Source organism: Nelumbo nucifera, chromosome 1 (genome assembly GCF_055504915.1).
Source record: "Nelumbo nucifera cultivar China Antique chromosome 1, China Antique-T2T, whole genome shotgun sequence".
NCBI lineage: Eukaryota > Viridiplantae > Streptophyta > Magnoliopsida > Proteales > Nelumbonaceae > Nelumbo > Nelumbo nucifera.
This window is the reverse complement of record NC_142649.1, coordinates 8,007,218-8,031,215: the sequence shown is the minus strand read 5'-3', so window position 1 is coordinate 8,031,215 and position 23,998 is coordinate 8,007,218. Positions and strand designations below refer to the sequence as shown.

General features: G+C 40.5%; 1 protein-coding gene across 3 annotated transcripts in view; it reads right to left on the bottom strand.

Annotated features, from left to right (window-relative positions):
* The window catches only part of BGLU42 (beta glucosidase 42), a 77,065-nt gene that overhangs the window by 40,673 nt on the left and 12,394 nt on the right, over window positions 1–23,998 (bottom strand). For 2 of the 3 annotated variants that reach the window (XM_010244188.3, XM_088901667.1), the window contains exons 1-3: window positions 22,915–23,498; window positions 21,172–21,238; window positions 20,987–21,045 (exon numbers count right to left, since the gene is read on the bottom strand). In XM_010244188.3, the coding sequence (XP_010242490.1) occupies window positions 20,987–21,045; window positions 21,172–21,238; window positions 22,915–23,016 (228 nt within the window). In that variant the 5' untranslated portion in view covers window positions 23,017–23,498. Of the gene's footprint in view, window positions 1–20,986; window positions 21,046–21,171; window positions 21,239–22,914; window positions 23,499–23,998 lie in introns of those variants that run through there. The other variant, XM_019195911.2, reaches the window with a different exon arrangement.

Genomic DNA, 23,998 nt, shown 5'->3' with positions numbered 1-23,998 from the left:
AATTGCTATTATTGAAAAGCCAACAACACCATATTAATATAAATGCATCATTTCTGGTCCCCCCCCCCTCCAAAAGTTAGTAAAATCAATGAGAAGTTGAGAACCATATTTGAACACCCTAATATATAAGCCAACAACACCATATTTATATAAATGCATCATTTCTGGTCCCCCCCCCCTCCAGAAGTTAGTAAAATGTATATAATTTCTAAATACAAGAAAACTTGAATTAGGTTTCTGAGAAGTGTTTGTTGAATTGGCCGATTTGTGTCTAGTTTATTTTCTTTTAAATTAAGAAGTTGTTGGGCCTTGGGCCCATTAGTTTTTATTTTTAAAAGAGTTGTAACTATTTGGTTTGAGTTGCCGCCCTACTAAGGGCATCGTTGTAATATCTCATATTTAAGTTAAATATAAATAGAATGAGGGGCTGGCGGCTAGGGTTATGATACACAATCCTAGTTGACCTTCTTCTCCTTTTCTTCTTCTTTCTCTTCCTATTGCTGAAATCTACAACTTTCCCCTCTTCCTTTCACAAGAAGCTTGACCGAATCGGCAGACAGTGGTTTCTACTTAGTATCAAAGCAGGTTGAAGGTTCTGGAAGTGATTCTCTCATGCAGCCCTAGATCGGCCGACTGCATGGAGATTTAAGAGGCTGATCGAAGCTCTCAAGTAAGATCAGTTTTTGGATTTTCTTGATGGATCTGTATGCCCTGTAGCTGGTCTAGGGTTTCTCATCAGAATCAGGAAAAACTGGAGAAAGGGGAAGAGTCATGTTTTTGTTGGACTCTTCAATTTTGACCAAGGTAGTGGTGCCCTATTTTTTTTAGGGATCCTTGGAGTTTTTTATAAGGGGCGATTCAAGTCCCACGTGGTTTGAAGGCTCCTAGAGAGGGCGGTTGCTTTTTCTCTCTCTTCTCTCATCCCACAGAAAAGGAATCTTTCGTGGGAAGAAAGTACAGGACACCAAAAGAGTGGCGTTGGTTCTAGAAGGTGTTTTGTTTGTTCTTGCTGTATTTTTTATTTGTTTCTATACCCTTTTGAAGAAGCATGGAGGGACACAGAGTTGAATATAAGCCCGGGAATGAAATGGAACCTGTAGAAGGAGGTGCTGGAGACCCCTTTGGAGCTAGGACCATTACTACAGTTAGGTTGAATGGTACAAACTACTTGGAATGGCCCCAATCTGCAAAGATGGCCATTGGGGCTCGTGGAAAATTGGGGTATATTACTGATGAAGAGGTGAAACCTAAAACTGGCAACTCCCGGTGGGTGCAAGAAAATTATATGGTAATGACATGGTTGTGTAATTCCATGTTGCCACATATAAGTAAAAATTATTTATGGGCAAATACTGCTAAGGAGATATGGGATGGGGTTGCAGAAACCTATTCACAAAGGGAGAATGTTGCTAGGGCTTATCAACTGAGGAATCAGATTATTGCTACAAGGTAGGGAGATAGATATGTTGCAGCCTATTTTTCAGTCCTTAAGACCTTGTGGCAGGAGATCAACCATCTAGAGACTTTTGCTTGGGAAACCACCAAGGATGGAGCTACCTATCAAAGACACTTAGAGAAGTATAGGGTGTTCAAATTCCTTGCTGGCCTTAACCCTGAGTATGACAGAAGTATAGGATGGAGCTACCTATCAAAGACTTTTGCACGACAACATCTTCTTTCCAGGGACAGTGTCACTCTCTCCCAAGCATATGCCTTTGTGTCAGGAGAGGAGTGCAGGAGGGATGTAATGATGAAGAATCTCATTTCTGATCAGTCCGCTATGGTAAGTGCTGTGAAATCTAAACAGAATGGCAATGAAAACAAGAAGGAAGACAAAAGGGACTTGGTCTGTGACTACTGTAAGAAGCCTAATCATACAAGAGATACTTGTTGGAAGCTTCACTCACATCTTGTGCCGACCAGATTGAAGAATTAGAAAGGAAATGCGCACATGGCAGTTACTAGTGACACTCCAGCCCCCCCTACTACAGCTGCTTTGGAGTCCGTTGCAGCTGCTGCAGTAAGGGCTGAGCTTGAGAGGTTTGGGTTACTTCTGAATCAAAGGGATACAATTAGTTCCAGTTCAACCGCAAGCGGACAAGGTACAGGTAGGCACAGGTGGAGCTCACTCTACCTCCTTTGCCCACAAAAGTAGTTCACAAGTCACTGCAAACTATGTTTTTGCTTCAGGTAAGGAGAGATCTCCTTGGATTATAGACTCTGGAGCCTCAGAGCACATGACCCATTGCTCCACTATTTTCTCCTCTTACCAGCTCTGTTCTGGCAGAGATAGGGTCTCCACAGCTGATGGATCTCATGTTCCTATTGCTGGGAAGGGATCTGTCAAGATTAATGATTCCATTTGTTTACCCTCTGTCCTCCATGTTCCTAGATTGAGCACCAATTTATTATCTGTTAGTAGTTTAACTAAGAATTTGAACTGGTCAGTAATTTTTTTCTCCTAGACGCTGTATTTTGCAGGATCTGGATTCAAAGAGGACGATTGGGAGTGGTCGTGAAGTGAATGGAATCTACCTCCTGGATGCTCTCCCTCTTCACCAAAGTAATCATGTTTGCAGGGACATTGAGTCAAAATCTGTGGATCAGATTCTGCTTTGGCATAATCATCTAGGTCATTTGTCTTTTTCTTTTAGTTCTTTGTTTCCAAAACTGTACGAGTCTGTGAGTCTGCCAAGTTTGAAGTGTGAAGGTTGTGAACTTGGAAAGCATTGTAGACACTCTTTCAAACCTAGTAATAAGAAATGTTCTTCTCCATTTGATGTTATTCATTCGGATGTGTGGGGCCCTTATCATGTTCCCTCTATGGGCGGTTATCGCTATTTTCTCCTATTTGTGGATGATTTCTCTTGATATTCCTGGATTTACCTGATGAAATCCCGCGATGAAGCACCATCCTTGGTGAGGCAATTCCACCAAATGGTACTAACACAATTTGGAATGAGAATAAAGATGTTCAAATCTGACAATTCTAAAGAATACTTTGAGAGACATCTTGCCTCATATCTGTTGGAGTATGGTATTGTCCATCAGAGTAGTTGCTCCTACAATCCACAACAGAATGGTATTGCAGAGAGGAAGAACAGATACATTGTTGAGACGGCAAGAAGCATGATGATCACAACTACAGTTCCGGTTCGTTTTTTGGGTGATGCAGTTCTCACGGCAGTATATCTAATTAACAAGGTGCCTTCTCGTATACTTGGATTCAGCACTCTGTTCAGCCTTCTTTTTCCTCAGGGGGAGATGTTTCATATTCCTCTAAGGGTGTTTGGGTGTGTCTGCTTTGCGCATACCCTTGGTCCTTACCGTTCGAAACTTGATCCCAAGGCAAAGAAATGTGTCTTCCTTGGATATGCAGAGAATAAGAAAGGGTACCGCTGCTATGATCCAGTCTTTGGGAACCGGTATGTTACTATGGACATTACCTTTTTTGAATCCATGTGCTTCTTCTCAAGAAATCCTTCTCAGGGGAAGTGTTTTGGGGAAGCAAGTCAACAGTCTATCCCTCTCCCAGTTCCAATCCCTGTGTCTACTCCTGTGCTTGACCACCACTTGATATCACCTACCTTGCCACCTCCTTTGCGTTCCGTCTCACAGCATTACTCATGGTAGAGACTTCATAAGACGATTGATTCCACTACAGCGGAACTCACACCACTTCCTGTCAATCCCTTGGAGACTCCAGATTCGGCTGATACGGATTCAGGTATTCCTCTTGATCCCACTACTATTTTAGTTCCCATTGGTCCTACTAACACTGTTACAGATAACCTTGATCTCCCTATTGCTCTTAGAAAAGGGAAGAGAAAGTGCACTGCTCATTGTATTTCACAGTACTTATCCTACAGTAGACTTTCTCCTTCCTAGCGTGCTATTCTCTCTTCTCTTGATTCAGTGTCTATACCCAAGGGTGTTAGTGAGGCTCTCTCCAAACTAGAGTGGAAGACAGCTATGTAGGAAGAGATGGAGGTTTTGATTAAGAATCAGATATGGGAGATTGTGGACCTACCAGAAGGCAAGGAGACAGTTGGATGCAGATGGGTTTACACAGTAAAGTATAAGGCAGATGGAAGTATAGAGAGGTACAAGGCAAGACTTGTTGCGAAAGGGTACACACAGACCTATGGCATTGATTATCTAGAGACATTTGCGCCAGTTGCAAAGATGACCTCTGTTCGGATACTCCTTTCTCTTGCTACCTCATACTCTTGGCCCTTGTTTCAACTGGATGTGAAGAATGCTTTCCTAAATGGGGATCTGCAAGAAGAGGTGTATATGGATCTTCCAGCTGGTTTTTATGATAATGCTGAAAAGGGAAAGGTATGCAAGCTGAATAAGTCACTATATGGCTTGAAACAATCTCCCAGAGCATGGTTTGACAGATTCAGAAAGGCCCTGATTGTTTTTGGCTACACTCAAACTCAATCTGATCACACCTTGTTTGTGAAGCACAGGGGATCTTTGGTATCAATCCTGATTGTTTATGTGGATGATATTGTTGTCATTGGGAATGATCTAAGTGAGATTGATAGTCTGAAGAGGAACCTGCATAAGGAATTTGAGATTAAGGATCTTGGAGAACTGAGATACTTCTTAGGCATCGAAGTTGTGAGATCGAAACATGGAATTTTTATCTCTCAAAGGAAGTATGTCTTGGACCTTCTCCAAGAGACAGGGAAGCTTGGAACAAAGGCAACTAGCACCCCCATTGATCAGAACCATAGAATCAGTGCATCAGAAGGTGAACTAGTAAAGGACCTTGGGAGATACCAAAGACTTGTGGGTCGGCTACTATACTTGTGTATGACAAGACCGAACATCTCCTATGCAGTAAGTGTAGTGAGTCAATACATGCGTGCTCCACGAGACCAGCACTGGAAAGCAGTTGACAGGATCCTTGCTTATTTGAAGGGACATCCAGGCAGAGGCAAATTGTTTACTGATCATGGACAGTTGAAGATAGAGGCTTATACAGATGCGGATTGGACAGGATGCCTTGATGACAGAAGATCAACTTCAGGAGTGTGCACCCTAGTTGGGGGTAACCTAGTCTCATGGAAGAGTAAAAAACAAACAGTTGTGGCAAGATCAAGTGCAGAAGCCAAATATAGGGCCACGGCACATGGAGTTTCAGAACTTCTCTGGATCCGTTCTTTGTTAGAAGAAATTGGTGTACAGGCAGAAGAACCTATGATGCTATACTGCGATAACCAGGCAGCAATTAATATTGCCCATAATCCAGTCCAGCATGACCGAGCTAAGCACATTGAAGTAGATAGACATTTTATCAGAAAAAGGGTAACTTCTGGAGAAGTTTGTCTTCCATACATTTCTTCTGATCTGCAGCTTGTTGATGTTCTCACAAAAGGCGTTGCAAAGAATAAGCTGGAGCATGATCTCCTCTTGTTTCTGACTTGGGGTGTTTAAAAGTGCTCTATTGTGTTACCTACTTCTTGTGAAAGGAGTTTGGAGCATTTTTTGTAGATTACAATGGACTGTAAACTGGAAAACAGACCTGATTTTTTTGGTTGTTAGTGATGTTCCTTTCTTCTTGGTACAAGTTGCTTGTGGGTTGTTATTTTTTTTTTTATCAATAACACTTTCATTAATTCATCAATAGAAGATTTACAAAAGGAAGACAAACACGCTTATCTTCCAAGAGCAACACTGAACCTCAAGAAAAGGAAAAAAGAAAAAGAAAAGAAAGAAAACACACTAAAGTTACAGCTTGGCCCAAAAAAGTGAATCCCTTTCTGCCCCTTGTTTAGCTAAACCGTCAGCTAGGGAATTAGCCGATCTTTTAACCCAACGTATCTTAACTTCCATCTCCCGCACCAGCCACTTGAATTTCCTCCTCTCATTATTGTACTTCCATAAGCCATTGTGATCTTTAAGCAGCCACCCTATCACCACCTCTGAATCCCCTTCAATTAAGAGTTTCCTGATGTTCAACTCCTTAGCTTTTTGGACTCCTTCCATAACTGCAAAGATCTCAGCTCTAAGGGAGTCACCCACTCCAATTGGGCCTGAGAACATGGAAGAAATGACCCCATTTTCATCCCTAAAAACACCCCCAATCCCCGATTGTCCCGGATTTCCCCTGCTACACCCATCGAAGTTTAGTTTCACGAATCCACTAGGTGGAGGGGTCCAAGCCACACTCATTACTAACTTAGTTTGTGTGCAACTTGCAATTTCACCCCACTTCCTCAACATGTCATCCACAATGTAATCTATGAAAAGCTCCAAAGATTTCAGCCACTGTACCGCCCTAGCTTGTGGGTTGTTATTTACTATGTGTAAACAATGTCAACTGATGATTCAGCCATATCTTAAGTCACTGGAGGTCAAAATATAGTCAGTCCAGGGGCTGAAAACTGGGGTTTCCCAGTTGCTATTGCAGTCCTTGATGAACTGAATTATTTGGAGTGGTCCAAAAGTGTTAAACTCTATGTTGGGTCTAGAGGAAAACTTAGATACTTGTCTAGCGAAATCCCTCAACCCAAAGAGGCTGGTGCAGCCCATAATAAGTGGGTTCATGAAAATTATTTGATCATGTCTTGGCTTGTAACTTCTATTCACCCCAATCTGAGAAAGAATTTTATGTTGGCTGAAACCACAAAGGAGATTTGGGACCAAGCTAAGGCTACCTTTTCTGAGCAAAGGCACTATGCTTGTATTTATCAGCTACCTGTTGAGTCCTCTAATTGTAAACAGGGGGAGAAAAATCTGTCGGGTTAATCCATCTCTTACTTCCATGTGGAGGGAACTTGATCATTACCAAAGTGTTGACTAGAATAATGAATCAGATGCAAGAGAATACAAAAGGCTTGTAATCAGCAGTGAGTTTTCACATTCTTAGCAGGTCTTAACCCTAGTTATGATCCCATTCAGGTTCAGATTTTAGGGAGCAAGGAACTTTCATCACTTCAAGAAGTGTACTCATTGGTTCAATCTAAGGAGTGTAGGAGGATAGACATGAATCCTCCAAGGGGGAGGAGCAAGTTGCTCTCTTTGCCAAGGGGGGTGGTGCAAATAAGAAGGGTGGTGCAGGGATGAAGAGGACTGCGGAAGTTGATAAAGACAAGTTAAGATGTACCCACTGTGGCAGACCTAAACACACTAAAGAGACACATTAGGATCTTGTTGGGAAGCTGAAGAATTTTCAATCCTTCTAGAGCAACCACAATATTTTGGGAAGAGTTCTAGCTCGGGATGCTCGGCTAATGTTGTTTTTGGTGGTTCATCCCAAGAGGGTCTCTACAGGTTCTAACCCTAAGGAGGGATTACTAAATACCTACGTAATCAGTTGGAAGAATATGGTAGGATTCTCTGTCAACTTGAGGAGACTTCCATTACTCCTACCTCGAGACTTCTATTACTCCTACCTCACATGTGTCCACTTCAGGTAACCAGGCCTCTGCATTTCATGTGTCTACTTCATCCTCCAACCCTTGGATCATTGATTCTGGGGCAACCAACCATATGAGTGGTAAGCCTAATTTTCTTTCAGCATATCGTTTACTTTCTAGTATAGACAAAGTTAGGCTAGCTGATGGTTCACATACCACCATTGCTGATCAAGGTGCAGTGCCCTTAAAGAATGGGGTTCTTATTCATTTAGTATAACATGTTCCCAAATTTCCCACCAATCTTTGTCTATTAATTGCACCATATGATCCTTGAATTGCACCGTAACCTTTTTCTGATTTTTGTGTTTTCCAAAATTTGACTTTTGGGAGAACATTTGGTAAGGGTCGTGTGGTTGATGGTCTCTACATTCTAGCAAGGTTTAAAATGTCAATGCCGGTGGAAATGTCGTTCATCCAAATATAAGAAACATGTCGGAAATGTTGGAAATATTATAAAAATTATAGGCATAGTGGAAACATTGTAAAATATGCAAAAGATAGAATGATATTTTATCAAATGATAAAAGCTAAGAAACTAAGGTTATAATACGTTCAAAAGTTACCATGTAAACCTTAATATTCAAATGGGGGTGTCCATGGACCAGTTTTGGGTTGGACCTCGTCCAAGCCAAAATCAATTTGGTTGGATTGGACGGACCAACAAGATTGAATTGGACCAATCTAGACTTAATGGTCCAAAGTATTTATTAGATTGGATTGGACCTGGTCAATCCGTAATGAATTCATATTGCATAGTGTTGGGTTAAACCAATATCTGGTCCATTGATAGAAGATAAGAATATAGAAGTCAATGGACCAGGTTTGGGTGAAACAATCTAAATTAAAACAAATTTAAATAGATTGGACGATCCAAACATTGCATTGGATCGGTCCAAAATAGTCCAAAATATTCATTAGATTGGATTGGACCTGGTCCATTTGTAATGGACTAACATTGGACTGGATCGGATTGGACCAAATCTAGTCTAATTGACACCCCTATCCATAAACCATCTTCCTTCCCTAACCATTCTATTACCACTTCTGAATCTCCTTCAATGATCAACTTGTTAACATTTAGTTCCTTTGTTGGGCACCATTCACTGTTCTCTGCCATGTCCCAACCCCCAAAACACCTTCCCCTTAAGTCTTAAACTCTGCTCCTACCATTTATAAGAGATTTATCAGGAGAAACCTGTTAACATTTAGTTCCTTCCCTTTGCAAACTACAATTGGAAGATCAAGATCATCCAAGGAAAAGGCTCAACAATGGGAGGCATCTCATTAGGCTCAGTGATGGGAGGTATCTCATTTGTAGTGGGATGTAAAGGAGTTGTGGTACCTGGATCTAGAGCCATAGAGGAAACTGGAGTTGGCCTGGATTGCTGAGGACCGAAATCAACTTGTCTCCATCGCTTGTAATACACCCTCAACTCCCTACACTTATGATGTGGTTGAACCCATCTCACTACTCTCCCCCTAAGATGAAACTCTATGATAGTAAGGAACACCCTCAAAGAAGGTGACATCCCTAGAAACAAACCATTTCCCAGAAGTAGGTTCATAGCAGCAAAATCCCTTTTGATTTTATGCATACCCAAGAAAGATGCATTTGGAAGCTTTAGGATCAAACTTGGAACGATGAGGTCCAAGAATCTAAACAAAACAAGTACATCCAAAAGTTTTAAGAGGAATGGTGAACAAGTCCTTATCGGGATATAAAAGATTGAATGGAATTTTCATATCTAGGACTCGTGAAGGAACCTGGTTGATGAGATACACAGTTGTATGGATAGAAACCCCCCCCCCAAAAAAAAAAAAAAATGTATAGGAACATTGGAGTTTAGCATAATACTTCTAGCTACCTCCAATATATTCCTATTCTTCCTCTCAACAACCCCATTTTGCTAAGGTGTACAGGGACAAGTACTCTTATGAATAACCCATGGTTAAGGAAGTATGAAGCCAAAGGTTTTACAAAATACTCTTTGGCATTATCTGATCTGAAAACATTGATTTTGACTCCAAACTGAGTCAGAACCATCTTATGGAAGTTTCAAGTCAAGGTAGGGACCTCATCTCGAGAGTGCATCAGATAAGCCCATGAAAAACAAGTATAGTCATCAACAAACAACAAAAAGTATCGGTATCCCCCCATAGCAATGATGTGATATGGTCCCCAAACATTAGTATGCACAATTTTAAAAGGAATAGAACTTCTTTTATTGCTCAAAGAATAGGTTGTTCTACAATGCTTTACAAGCTCACAACTTTCACATTTTAAACTCATCTGGACTGACTCAAACAAACTAGGAAACAAACTCCTTAAAGACCTAAAAGATAGCTGGCCTAACTGATTATGCCAAAGCATAATCTAACTCACAGAGAGAGAAACAAGAGACCTTCTAACTTCTTTATCTTCCCCATGTAGACTCCCTCCAATCAGGTAAACTCCATTCGTCTCACAACCAATCCCAAACACCTTGTCTCCAGATCCTAAAAAACACATCGATTAGGGAAAAAGGTCATTGAACAGTTTTGATTTTTAGTGATGCTACTAACTGACAAGTTAGTACTAAGTTTATGAACATGCAAAACTGAGGACAAGGAGATGGCATCCGATAGTCTAATGTTTCCCTTCCCAAAGATGGGAACAAGGGATCCATCAACAATGGATAGTATGTCTCTACCAGAGGATAAGCAATAAGTAGTAACCAAAGAAGATAAGCCTATCATGTGGTCAAATGCACCTAAATCTATGACCCAACAAGGTCCATTATTACTTGGGCCTGAAATATTATATGCTAGTGTCCGTGTACTTGAATGAGAAAATGTTGAAGTAGGAGTAGCAAATGTAAATGGTGGCTGAGATGAGGGGGCTGAAGTACTAACTTCACTTTCTAACTGAGTCAGAGCAGCTTGGACAGCAGCTAATGTATGTAGGAATGTGGCTTTTGTGCTGGATGAGGATACACCATCAGTAGTGATAACCACACTGGCATTCCCCTTTTTGTTTCTGAGCTTTGCTAGAATTAAATATGGATATAACTTCCAACAAGTATCCTTGGTATGCTTCGGCTTCTTACAATGTCACAAACTAACTCCTTATCCTCCTTCTTTATGTCCCTTTCCTTGTCACCCCTAAATTTTGGTTTAACCGCTACTAAAGTTGATTCCTGTAGAGAAGATGGGCCGAATGGCCCATAGACAGTTAGTTCATGTTATGTTATGTTATGTTATGTTTCTCTCTGTTGTGGGCCTTATTCTGGGCCCATACTCTGTATTATTCTGTTTTTTTGTATTTTCCTGCTCTCTCAAGGGCCTCTCTGTAATTTGTCAAAGATTAACTTATTAATAAGATGTTTAGAGTGTTAGAGAGGGGTTATGTTCGAACCTCTTACTCTCTAACACTCATTGCCGCCAGCTCTTTCTTCTCTACTTCTCTTGTTTGTTCTCTTTTCTGGTTTGCATCTAATCTCAAACAGTTCCACACATCAAGTGGGCTGTTTTTCAACTTGGTATCAGAGCGGGCCATTGCTTGGCGTGTCCCTCATGTGGTTCTAGTTCAGCCAACTACATGAGGAGGTTCTAGGGCTGAAGTTTACAGTCATCCGCTTGGTTCTTGGAGGTCATTGGAGGGTGCCCAAGTTTCTATACACTTGGAGAAGGGTTCGGTGACCAGGAGGAATCAGAGAGCAAGTTTTTCAGCCTGATTTGAAATCAGAGAAAAGGGATTCCGAAGCTAGATTTCGAAGCTAGCTCAGAGAAAGTGTTCGGCCTGGTTTGAAGTTCAAACCAGAGATACTGTAAGTTGTTTTCTCAGTTCTTTGCTGAGTTATTTTTGTTATTTGGGAGGACTGTTAAAGCATTCAAAGCACACCTCCATTCGGCCCACTGTTGCTGGACTGATTTCTGGGTTATTCTGGAAGTGTGGTTCGGCTGTTATTGGGCTTCCAAACTGCTAAAAACTGATCTAAATTAAGTGGTACAAGCCTCTACTTTAGTTCAGCTGCTTCTTGGACTTAGACAAAGTGTTCTTGAAGTGATTTCTGCTTGTTAACAGTGAAGTGTTGACTGTTGCATACATAGTGTTTGTAAAAAGTCCTCTTAGGTACTGTGGACTGTTTTTCTTTGTTCTCCTTGGGAAATTATTGTTGGGAACCAAGAATACATATTGTTTGGAGGCCTACTACTTTTTCTTGAAGGCTGAATCAAGGTTTCTCCTCTTTGAAAGTGCTGCCACCGAACTTGGTTCTCACGGCTGTCAGTTCTGAACTGAGTTTTGTGTGTTGTTGTGTTTGCTATTGTTCAACTCACTCTGAGTTCCTTGAAATCAGATCACTTTTAAGGGCCTGCTGAAACCCTAATTGAAGTTGTTACATAATGGACTTCTCAGAAATTCAGAACAAGAGCACTGCTGAATATGGACATAATTTGGGAACTACAACTGATTCCTTGTTGGCTGTAACTACAGTTAAACTGGATGGAACCAATTATTTGGCCTGGTTCAATCCGTAAAAATTCATATTTGCAGTAGAGGAAAGTGGGGGTTTATCTCTGGGAGCAAGAAAACTCCCCCAGAGGAGGATCCCTCTTATGAGAAATGGGTGCAGGAGAATTACACAGTGATTGGGTGGCTTGTGAACTCAATGCAGCCACAGATTAGCCAACATTACCTGTGGATGAACTCGGCTAAAGAAATCTGGGATAGTGTTGCAGAAACTTACTCCCAGAAGTTGAATGTTGCCAGAGCTTACAAACTAAGAAGTGATGTGAAGAATCTAAGACAGGGGGAGAAGTCACTTGCAACATACTTCTCAGCCCTAAAATCTATATGGCAAGAGATTGATTTGATAGAGGCCGTGACATGGGATACCCTTAAGGATGCTGAAACATATAGGAAATTGGTTGAAAGGAATAGGGTCTTTGAGTTCTTGACAGGACTGAATTCTGAATATGACATTACAAAGCAAAACATCTTGTCCAAGGAAGATGTTTCATTGTCTCAAGCATATGCCTTGGTCAGCAGTGAAGAAAGCAGGAGGCAAGTGCAGGTTCAAGGGGTCAGTATCAATGATCATTTTGCAAATATGGGAATCAAACCCAAAGGGGTTACAGGAGCCCCCAGTGGCACAGGAAAGAAGGAGGTAGTGTGTGAATATTGCAAGAAGCCGAAACACACTAAGGACAAGTGCTGGAAATTGCATCCCAGTCTTGTCCCTATCCGATTCCAGAAGAAGAATGACAGTAGAAAGACAGGAAGTGCACATACAGCCACAAGTACAGATACAGAGTTTGAGTCTGCAAGTGCACAATTGGCAGCCATGAAAGCTGATTATGAGAAGTTTGGAAGGATGATCAGCCAGCTTGAAGGTGTAACTTCATCATCCAACCCTTCTGGAAGTCCAGCCACCACTGCATTTGCTCACTCAGGTATAAGGGCTTCTGCTAACCATGCATCTACCTCAGGTAATCCCAAGACCCCTTGGATCATTGACTCAGGTGCTTCTGATCACATGACCAACCTTTCCACTTTGTTTGTGTCATATGATTTGCTTCCTGGTCGTGACAAAATCACCTTAGCTGATGGTTCTCTTGCCCCCATTTCTAGCAAGGGAACTGTCAAGCCTACAGACTCTTTACTTTTATCTTCCACTCTTCATGTACCAAAGTTAAATACCAACTTGTTATCTGTAAGTAGCTTGACCAAGTCATTGAATTGTTGTGTAACCTTTTTCCCTTCTCACTGTGTGTTTCAGGACCTGAAGTCTCGGAAGGTGATTGGGAGTGGCCATGAAGCGAATGGAATATACTTGCTCGACACCCCTGGCCAATGCTTTGATCATCCCAAGAATGCTGCTTTCGGTTCTACTTCTTCAGAGTCTGTCAGTCAAATTATGTTGAGTCATTGTCGGTTGGGTCATTTACCTTTTTCTGCTTTAAGTCATTTGCTTCCTAAACTGTTTAAGGGAGTCAGTGTGTCCAGTCTCAGTTGTGAGTCATGTCAGTTGTCAAAGCATTGTAGAAAAAATTACCCTGTGAGCAATAAAAGATCCTCTTTTCTTTTTCATATTGTACACTCTGATGTGTGGGGGCCTTACCACTTATCCTCTATGGGGGGCTACAAATACTTTATCCTGTTTATTGATGACTTTTCTAGATTCACTTGGATATATTTAATGAAATCCCGAGATGAAGTCCCGAGACTTGTGAGGCAATTTCATGAGCTTATTTTGACTCAATTTGGTACCAGAATTAAGGTTTTCAGATCTGACAATGCAAAAGAGTATTTTGAGAAGAGCCTATCCTTGTATCTCTCTGACATGGGGGTTATTCACCAAAGCTCCTGTGTTAGAACCCCTGAACAAAATGGAGTTGCTGAGAGAAAAAATAGACATATTGTTGAAGTTGCAAGGAGCCTTTTATTTGCCTCACATGTTCCCACAAGATTTTGGGGTGATGCTGTACTTACTGCTACCTATCTCATAAACCGTATGCCATCCAGGGTTTTAGGGTTTAAATCCCCCTTCAGTCTTCTTCATCCAGATAAGGATCTCTTCCCAATTCCTCTTCGTGTGTTTGGTTGTACCTGTTATGTTCACATTCCAAGTGTGCAGAGACACAAGTTTGAACCAAAAGCCCACAAATGCATCTTCCTCGGTTACTCCCCCACACAAAAGGGTTATTGTTGTTTTGATCCAAAGACTGGCACCAGACATGTCTCTATGGATGTTACCTTTGATGAACCTTCTCCTTTTTATGGTTCCCCTCAGGAAGGACATTGTCAACAGGGGGAGAGTCTGTCACAAGTTTTTGCTCTTCCCCTTCCTGTCCCAGTTCAGTCTCCTGACAAATCTGTATCCTCACAAAATGAATCGAAGGAGGATCAGCCACTCCATTCCTCTTGTCCTAGTACTCCTATTTCTTTACCTCCTCGTCCTACCCATAATCCCAAAGTGTATCAGAGGCAGAGATCCAGGAATGAGCAAGTGGTTTCCCTTACAACAGATGAGGCTCATACCCTCCCAATCACAGATGAGATACCAGGTACTGCTTCAGCTCCCTTGGAATCCCCCTTCCCAGATCTTGATGTCCCCATTGCTGTTAGGAAAGGAAAGCGGAAGTGTACTGCACACTGCATTTCCAAACACCTTTCTTATAACCTACTTTCCCCTTCATATTGTGCCTACCTCTCTTCAGTTGCTTCTAACCACATTCCTAGGTCTGTATCAGAAGCTCTTGGGATTCCAGAATGGAGAGATGCCATGCAGGCTGAAATGGATGCTCTACATGAAAATGGTACTTGGGAGGTGGTGGATTTGCCTGAAGGGAAGGATCCAGTTGGATGCAAGTGGGTTTTTACCATTAAATACAGGGCAGATGGGACTATTGAGAGGTACAAGGCCAGACTTGTTGCAAAGGGCTACACACAGACATATGGGATTGACTATCTGGAGACTTTTGCCCCTGTTGCTAAGATGACATCTGTGAGGGTTCTTTTATCTCTGGCAGCTCACTTTGATTGGCCTCTCTATCAGTTAGATGTAAAGAATGCATTTCTGAATGGTGACTTACATGAGGAGGTCTACATGTGTCTTCCTCCAGGAATGTATGGGAAAGATATGCAAGGAAAGGTATGTAAACTGAAGAAATCTCTTTATGGCCTCAAACAATCTCCTAGAGCCTGGTTTGAGAGATTTAGAGATGCACTTGTTAAATTCGGCTATGTTCAGACACAATCAGATCATACTCTTTTTGTGAAGAAAAGTGGGTCTCTAGCAGTGTATCTCATTGTGTATGTTGATGACATTATAGTGACTGGTGATGATGTCTCAGGCATTCTGGGCCTTAAGTCTTTCCTCCGTACAGAATTTGAGATTAAGGATCTGGGGGAGTTGAGATATTTCCTTGGCATAGAAGTTGCCAGATCCAGGGATGGGATTCTTATTTCCCAGAGGAAATATGTCCTTGATTTGTTGTCTGAAACTGGAAAATTGGGTGCAAGACCAGCTGCAACTCCTCTTGATATGAGTCACAAACTTTCAGCTTCGGATGGAACTTTGTTGGAAGACAAAGGGGTCTTTCAGAGACTTCTTGGGAAGCTTTTGTACCTGTGCATGACTCGGCCAGATATTGCGTATGCTGTCAGTTGCATTAGCCAGTTCATGCATGCTCCTAGAGATACCCATATGGCAGCAGTAGAACGGATTTTGTGCTATCTGAAAGGCTCTCTAGGAAAAGGAATTCTATTTGCCAAACATGGTCATCTGAAACTCGAAGCCTATACGGATGCTGATTGGGCTGGAAATATTGATGATAGAAGATCTACTTCAGGGTATTGCAGTCTGGTGGCTGGTAATGTTGTCTCTTGGAGGAGTAAGAAACAAACAGTTGTGGCTCGATCCTCCGCCGAAGCAGAATATAGAGCCATGGCACATGGAGTCTCGGAATTGTTGTGGTTAAGGTCATTAATGGAAGAACTTGGGGTAGATCATGACAAACCCATGATGTTGTACTGTGATAATCAGGCTGCCATCAACATTGCTCACAACCCGGTACAACATGATAGAACCAAACATATTGAGGTTGATAGACACTTTATTCGTGAAAGAGTCTCCTCCGGTGAAGTGTGTCTTCCATTCATTACTTCTGACGGACAACTGGCAGATTTTCTCACCAAGGGCATTTCCAAGGCAAGGCTTCAACATGACACTGGCAAGCTGGGCATGATTAACATCTATGCTCAGCTTGAGGGGGAGTGTAGAGAAGATGGGCCGAATGGCCCATAGACAGTTAGTTCATGTTATGTTATGTTATGTTATGTTTCTCTCTGTTGTGGGCCTTATTCTGGGCCCATACTCTGTATTATTCTGTTTTTTTGTATTTTCCTGCTCTCTCAAGGGCCTCTCTATAATTTGTCAAAGATTAACTTATTAATAAGATGTTTAGAGTGTTAGAGAGGGGTTATGTTCGAACCTCTTACTCTCTAACACTCATTGCCGCCAGCTCTTTCTTCTCTACTTCTCTTGTTTGTTCTCTTTTCTGGTTTGCATCTAATCTCAAACAGTTCCACACATCAAGTGGGCTGTTTTTCAACTATTCCATAGGCTAAAACTATAACATAACATTTCTCCTACTTTCTTCACTACGCACTAGAGAATAAGCCTGAGATAAGGTCACACTATCCCTAATGAGTGGTTGTTGTCTCACAATATCATACTCTGAATTCAGACCCACTAGGAATTCAAAATCCCTATTGGTCTCAACTTGTTTCCTATAGGTGTTTTGCATCCTTCTGGCTTTCCCACTCAATAGTTTCCAGGTGATCAATTTCATGTCATAAAGATTTTAGGGTGAACTGAGACTGGCTTCTCCCCTTGCTTGAGATTATTTACTTCACATTTCAGCAAATAGGCCCTAGCAACATTGAGTGGCTGAGAGTAGGTCTCCTTCATCACTTCCCAAATCTCCTTAGCTGTTTTTTCCCACAAGTAATTTCGGCTAATATGAGGCTGCATAGAGTTACAATGCCAAGTCATGACAAAATAGTTTTTCTTGAACCCCATTAGGCATATGAAGGGTCTTCCTTGGCTGGTTTCTTTACATCCCCATTCACATAACCTAACTTTCCTCTGCCCCCAATTGCCATCATAGCTGACTGAGCCCATTTCAAGTAATTAGAACCATCAAATTTAACAGTAGTAATCTGAAAACTGTTCTCTGCCATGTATCCAGCCCCCAAAACACCTTCCTCTTGAGTCTTAAACTCAGCTCCTGCCATTTCTATAAGAGGCTTATCAGGAGAAACCAGTTTTCAGCAAGAAAAGACCCCAAAAGAGAAACCAGTTCTCACCCAGAAAAGGTTTCGAAGCTGAAACCAGCCTAGAAATCACCTAGAAAACAGTCTGGAATTCTGAAACTGGTTTAGAGTTCACCCAAAAAATGATATCAGTGAGGTCTGATTGTAGGGTTAAGAGAAAACCTTAGAGAAATCTCTGAGAGAACAGAAAAACTCTCAGCCGCACCTTCTAAAAGGGTCACAGTCAGGTCTGATCACAGGGTTAAGAACAAACCCTAAAGAAAACTCTGAGAAAACAGAGAAAACCTCAGCCGCTTCTTCTAGATAGGTCTGATCTATCTATCATCGGTGTCGATCTCAAGAGAAAATAGAAACTTGCCCAGAAAACACTGGTCGCCACTTCCAATCTCAGTCTGAACCCTAATCTTGATCTTTCTTGTTCTTCTCTGATTCTTCCTGATTACCAGACACTCTCCAAGTGTTCTATAAACTTTTGGAAACTGCTAAACCCTTCCGGTAACCTCCAAGAATCAGCCGATGGACAGATCTTGCTAGACTTCCAGCCCTAGGAAGTTCTCATGTAGTCAGCTGGATTAGACACACATGAGAAACACTAGATTGGCTCTGATACCAAGTTTGCAAATCAGGACTGTAATCAGTCCAATTCTTGGTGTAAATTTGACTAGAAAAAAAACCAGAAAAGAAGAAGGGAGAGAGAAGAGAGAGAAGAAAGAAGATAGATGAGAGAAAGAGTGTGGGTTGACTTGAGTTGCCACCCCACTCAACTATTTATACTAACATTAAAATATAAGACTGCAATTACATTAATGCCCCTACTGCTTACATAAACAAATAACTAACAAAACTAACATTGCTAACAGCAACCTAACAGCAAACATAAAGAAGGAAATAACTAACAGCAGTAGTGGGGGCCACAATAAATAAAATAACTGACAGCAATATAACAAAAGTAATTATTGCTCTACATCTCTACAGAAAAAATCCACTTGATATATTTCATGTATTCTGTCTATAGCATTTACTAAAACCAAATTTTAATGAAATTTCACTGACATTTAAAACTATGATTATAGGTTAATCTCAAGGGAGACAATGAAATTTACCCATATATATGCTTTGTTGTTTCGCATCAATGTGGAAGAAAATTTTGTTTGAATCAGTGGCTATTTTCTGTGCTTCCCCTCACTATTCTCCCCCTACCCGACTCCCTTCTACTTCTCCTCTTCCTCTTAACTAATTTACAGGTTCACCAACAATAACTTCAGATCTACAACTCTTGTATAAATCAGTCTGCTACAAAATCCTCCATTCTTCAATTGCAAGTAAGTTCTTCCCCTTCCTGGATATAATTGTCATTAAAATTCTCAAACCCTAGGAGAATTCACAAGAAACCCTAATTTTATCCCTAACCCTAAGTTCCTAACCACTCCCTAATCAAATAGTCCCTTAGAGAACATCAAACCTAAAACTCCTTTTCAAAAAGCTCCTCTCAAATCTCAAGTTATCTCCAACTTTCACAACTACCATTTAAGATTCTGAATATGAAGGAACATTTGTCCTTTTTTTCTTTCTCTAGAAACTTTCCCTTTGGATCCTTAACCTGCATAATCCATCCTAGACCCTTGGACCTATTCCCATCTTTCTGGCACCAAAGACTAGCATGACACCCTACCTTTACCATGTTCTCTTCATTTTTTTCCTTTCTTTTTAACAATAACCATCCATTTTCAGAAACTGCCAAGTCTTAGTAGGAAGGTCAGATATTCTATCCTATATAAACAATGCTGCACACAGCACACTGTTATGCCAACAACCATGTAAGCAAGATGTTAACTCACCATACAAAAAGACCTTCACGTCCTTAAACTGTTTTTTATAGTGAGGAAAAAATTATTAAAATAAAAAAGAGAATTTACAGGTAGCATAGAGATTTGCACTCAGAAAAAACCAGGCACACACAAGTGTCACTCAAAGAGACCATATAAAATTGGGTGCCTATACAGATTCTTCAAGCAGATCCAAGACAACCTAGAATTTATTCCCAAAAGAGGCTCTGTTAATGTCCTTAAACTCTTAGTGGACCATTATCCAATCCAACAAAAGGTATCCAATGTCAGAATAAATAGTTCTCCGATCTCTATACTTCCCTTCAAAGATATGGCAATTCCTTTCCCTCCATAGGCTCTAAAAGATTGCAAAAAGGGATACAATACCAAAAGATTTTTAGTTTCTACTCCCATTAAATTGGAGCTACATGAAAAACGAACCCATTCAGGTAAAACAGATGGAATTATGGTCTTCTAAACAGAGACAAGTAAGCCCATATAATGAAAACCACTCTAAAGAGAAAAAGATGACAAACATCCTCTTCTACCAAAAAAAATTCCTCCTTAGTTGTCACAGCTCTTACACATTACACATATATTGGCCAACTAAAACCCATGGTTCTTCAGAACTCAGATGGTTAATGATCAATATGCTTTCCAGTGGCACCAACCATACAAATACTTCACCCAAGGTGGAACCTGATTGTCCCATGGCTTCCTGACATTCAAATTCTCCAACTGGCCTCTGGTCAGTGCCTTGTAAAATGATCTCACCTATGCTTATATAACCTTCAAATTTGTCATAATAAATATTAAAACCTTCTCTCACTTAACCTTCATTTACAACCATTTAACCACCTTAAACCAGAGGGCTTAGGAAAATCCTGGTTTCTTCCAACATCAATAATTCCGTTTTACATAATAATTAGAAAATTTGTTCACCCAACAAAATTTTTGGTGTAAAGATGAGGGAGAAAATACTTTGACTTCATAAAAAACATCAGGGAACAATTGTATTTTTTCGTGAAAATGAAAATGGAATATAACAGACTGATACTATCACGAAAGATGAGAAATATTAGATGAAAGCATTATACGAAATTGACTGTGGCATTATCTTAACTTGCTCTGAGTGGAAAGGAAAGTTTTTGCGACATAAACCAAATTGCTTTGGCCACCCCCAAAAAGGGGAAGATTGTCCTATAAGTCTATAAGCTTCGCAAAAAGAGATAAGGGTTTTGTTAACATTCATGAAGATTACTGAATATGGTAACTTTCACCATACATTTATGTCCAACCAAATTAATTAATTATGACTCAATGATTTCTGCATATGTGGTAAGTTAAAGTTTGTAAGAGGCAAATTATGTCAAAAAAGTCTATAAGCTTCTCAAAGATAGATAAGGATTTTCTTAACATTCATGAAGTTAGCTGACTATGGTAGCTTTCACCAATACATTTATGTCCAACCAAATTAATTAATTATGACTCAATGATTTCTGCATATGTGGTAAGTTATAGTATGTAAGAGGCAAATTATGTCAAAAAGGTCTATAAGCTTCTCAAAGATAGATAAGGATTTTCTTAACATTCATGAAGTTAACTGAATATGGTAACTTTCACCATACATTTATGTCCAACCAAATTAATTAATTATGACTCGATGATTTCTCATATGTGGTAAATTATAGTTTGTAAGAGGCCAATTATGTCAAAAAGATCATTTGTTAGTTCTGTAATTACCTTATATACAGAGGGTGGATTTAATTATTATGTTGGGTAAAAAGTCTAGTGAAGGATTAGTATATACACTACACATGGTGCATGTTAAAAACTCCTACTCATAATTCATAATATGCTTCCAAACAACATTTACAATCTAAATTGATAATAAGTGAAGTACTGACTCTGTAACGATGATAATGATCAACTGCAATGTCTCCATTGCTTCCATCTAAGATCTTGCCTGATACAATAAGAAAGAATAAAAAACAATGGGGTAAGTTTTGTGGAAAGTACAGAACACAATTTTACCAAACCAAGAAAGAAATAATACTTATGCAAAAATCTCAAAGGACGTAAGTAAGAATACCTTCAGTATGTGAAAAAATATCCCAAATACTGTCACCCCTGCCACCCTCGTTATTGGCTCCTTCAATCTATAAAGGGACAATGATAATGATTATATTCAAAAATACTGTGATCATTTTGTACTACTGGCTAACTTCAAAAATCTCCATTCCAAATTTTACATAATGTTTTCTATGAATTATTTAGAATTGACATCATGAGAACCATGGAGAAATCTCGACAACTGGGTTGAATTTCAATTTCCCATATCACAACTAAATCTAATTTTTCCTGCAGTCAGGGCCCATTACCAACATGTATGTAACAAAATGTTTCCAACCATACTGTGATCATTTTGTACTACTGGCTAACTTCAAAAATCTCCATTCCAAATTTTACATAATGTTTTCTATGAATTATTTAGAATTGACATCATGAGAACCATGGAGAAATCTCGACAACTGGGTTGAATTTCAATTTCCCATATCACAACTAAATCTAATTTTTCCTGCAGTCAGGGCCCATTACCAACATGTATGTAACAAAATGTTTCCAACCAACCGTAGCAGCTAAAATCATAGAACAGCTTGCCCTTGACAGAATGAGAAGTAGTTCAAGAAAGAAGCACAAGAATTGAGAAATTCAGCAGCCCAATAAGACAGGGACATGCATATTGCAGTGAAGTAAAAAACGCCTAGAGGAAGATATGCAATAATTCGGTTGGAAAAAGGGAGAGGAAGTTGCTTGAAATTGACAGATCTCTGTTTAATTCTTATACGGTTATTTGAATTTTACCAGACAGTCAATATTTTTCTGCTTTGAGTTGTTCGGAAATTCTAACTTGATCAGAATAAGACATTTTCCGGTAAGCTGAACAAAAATGCAGCACGTACAAGAACAGAAAGCTGACCCGGACAAATATGGAAGAGGAAAATCGATTTTTTTTTTCTTTTACAAAGAAAAACGAATTTATTTTTCATGGGGCTACACAACAGGGGTAGCCCATCCCCCTCCCTTAACACCCACCCCCCCCCCCCAACCCTGGTGGTAGTGGGGTTTGATCCCAGATCTCTACTCCGACGAGTCAGAGATCCTACCAACTGAGACACGATCAGTTGGTTTTACATGAAAGTAATCTCCGAAAAACAACCCGTAGAAAAACAGATACACTATCCTAACAATCATGAACACAGGAACTATGGAGAAGATCAACTTCCTGTTGCTAATTTAAAAAGAAGGCAAACAGAGCTTTAGCAGACCCGAAGAAACGCCTATTACGCGATCAACACAGACATTTCCCCATAGATTGAACGCAAACATAGCCTCGGTATAAATGTAGAAACAGCGAACAAAGAAATTAAACCGCACAAATTGAAAATTAATTATCAACACATGAAATATGCTATGAAAAATAAGCTAAGAATTGAGAAAAAGAAAAATGAAACGTTACTAAAGAAGATCAATTGGTATAAAGAATCGAAGACCTCAAAGATCAAACCGAAGCTTTAAACGTGATCAAATTTGGACTTGAAGCAACCAAAAACGGAATGGAGCTCCAACGGTTACAACCACAGGAGAAGAATGTGACGACTTTCAGAGCTCATAATTGCAGAAATGAGATCGAAACAGACAGATAGAACACAATATCAGGATAGGATTCGTGTAGGCAACTCCAAATAGTTGGAATTAAGCCTGATTGAGCTGAGTGGAGTACAGCGAAACAGAGAAACAGTGGAATAGATCCTCGTCAGCGACTCAGCGGTACCTGATAAGCAGATGTCGCCACACCGAAGACGAAATCGGGAGGAAAATCGCTGCGAGACACTTCCTTGGAGATCGTCTCTCCGTTGTCGTTCGCGGTCGCCATGGCTGATGGAATTGAACGAGAGTGTGGTTGGTGGCAGGCTGGTAGTTGCAGAGTAATGACCTTTTAAAAGAAAGTTTCTTGGGACTGAACCGGGAGGCCGGCAGTTGCAGAGTGATGACCTTAAAAGAAAGTTTCTTGGGCCTGAACCAGCGGCTTGGCACGTGACGGTCTGTTGGCTGTCGCAATAAATATTTAGATTGCGGATAACGACTTCGGTAGAAATGTCCTACGTTCCCAACTTCATGGGAAATCGGATGTGGTCCCATAAGACCGTCTTACAGTCCCAGTCCCTTACAGCCGTGCATTGAAAATATTTCCCCATGAAAAACATACAAAGATCAGATATTCCCGAACCGGATTCAGTCGGTCCAAAACCCGTTCCAACAACCATTATAGCCATTCCTGAGAATATCATCCCATTAGAGCCTAGAGGCCAACAGCCTGAGAGGATTTCCGTGAATTCGACGTTACCATGAGAATGGGTACTAATTATATATTAATTTAATTTTACTAAATACCAAAGCACAGAAATGTGCCCAGCCCAGAAACTGTCTCAGCAGTACGGAGACTTGGGAAGGCTGTTGGAGCAGTGTTAGAACGAGCCTTGCACAGACTGAGGCTGATCTCGACTGCAACATGCTGTGGGAGGATGATAAAGAGCTTTCTGTTGGGAGCAAATACGCAGTCCAAACTCCCAACATAAGTGTGCAAATTTATTGAATTTGGATTTTTTCCTTACAGAGCACGTCTCATACCGTGATGGGATCTGCTCCTCACAAATGGGTGCCTCACAGGCACATCCACCATGCATTGGGAACATCTCCCATGAATAATAACTAATAAATACAGGAGATGTTCCCAATGCATGATAGGATGTGCATGTGAGGAACAGATCTGGTCTCCCTCATACCAACATCAGCGCATCACAGCTGTGCACCGGGAATATCTTCCCATGAATGATAACATTGAAAGTAGGGAGATG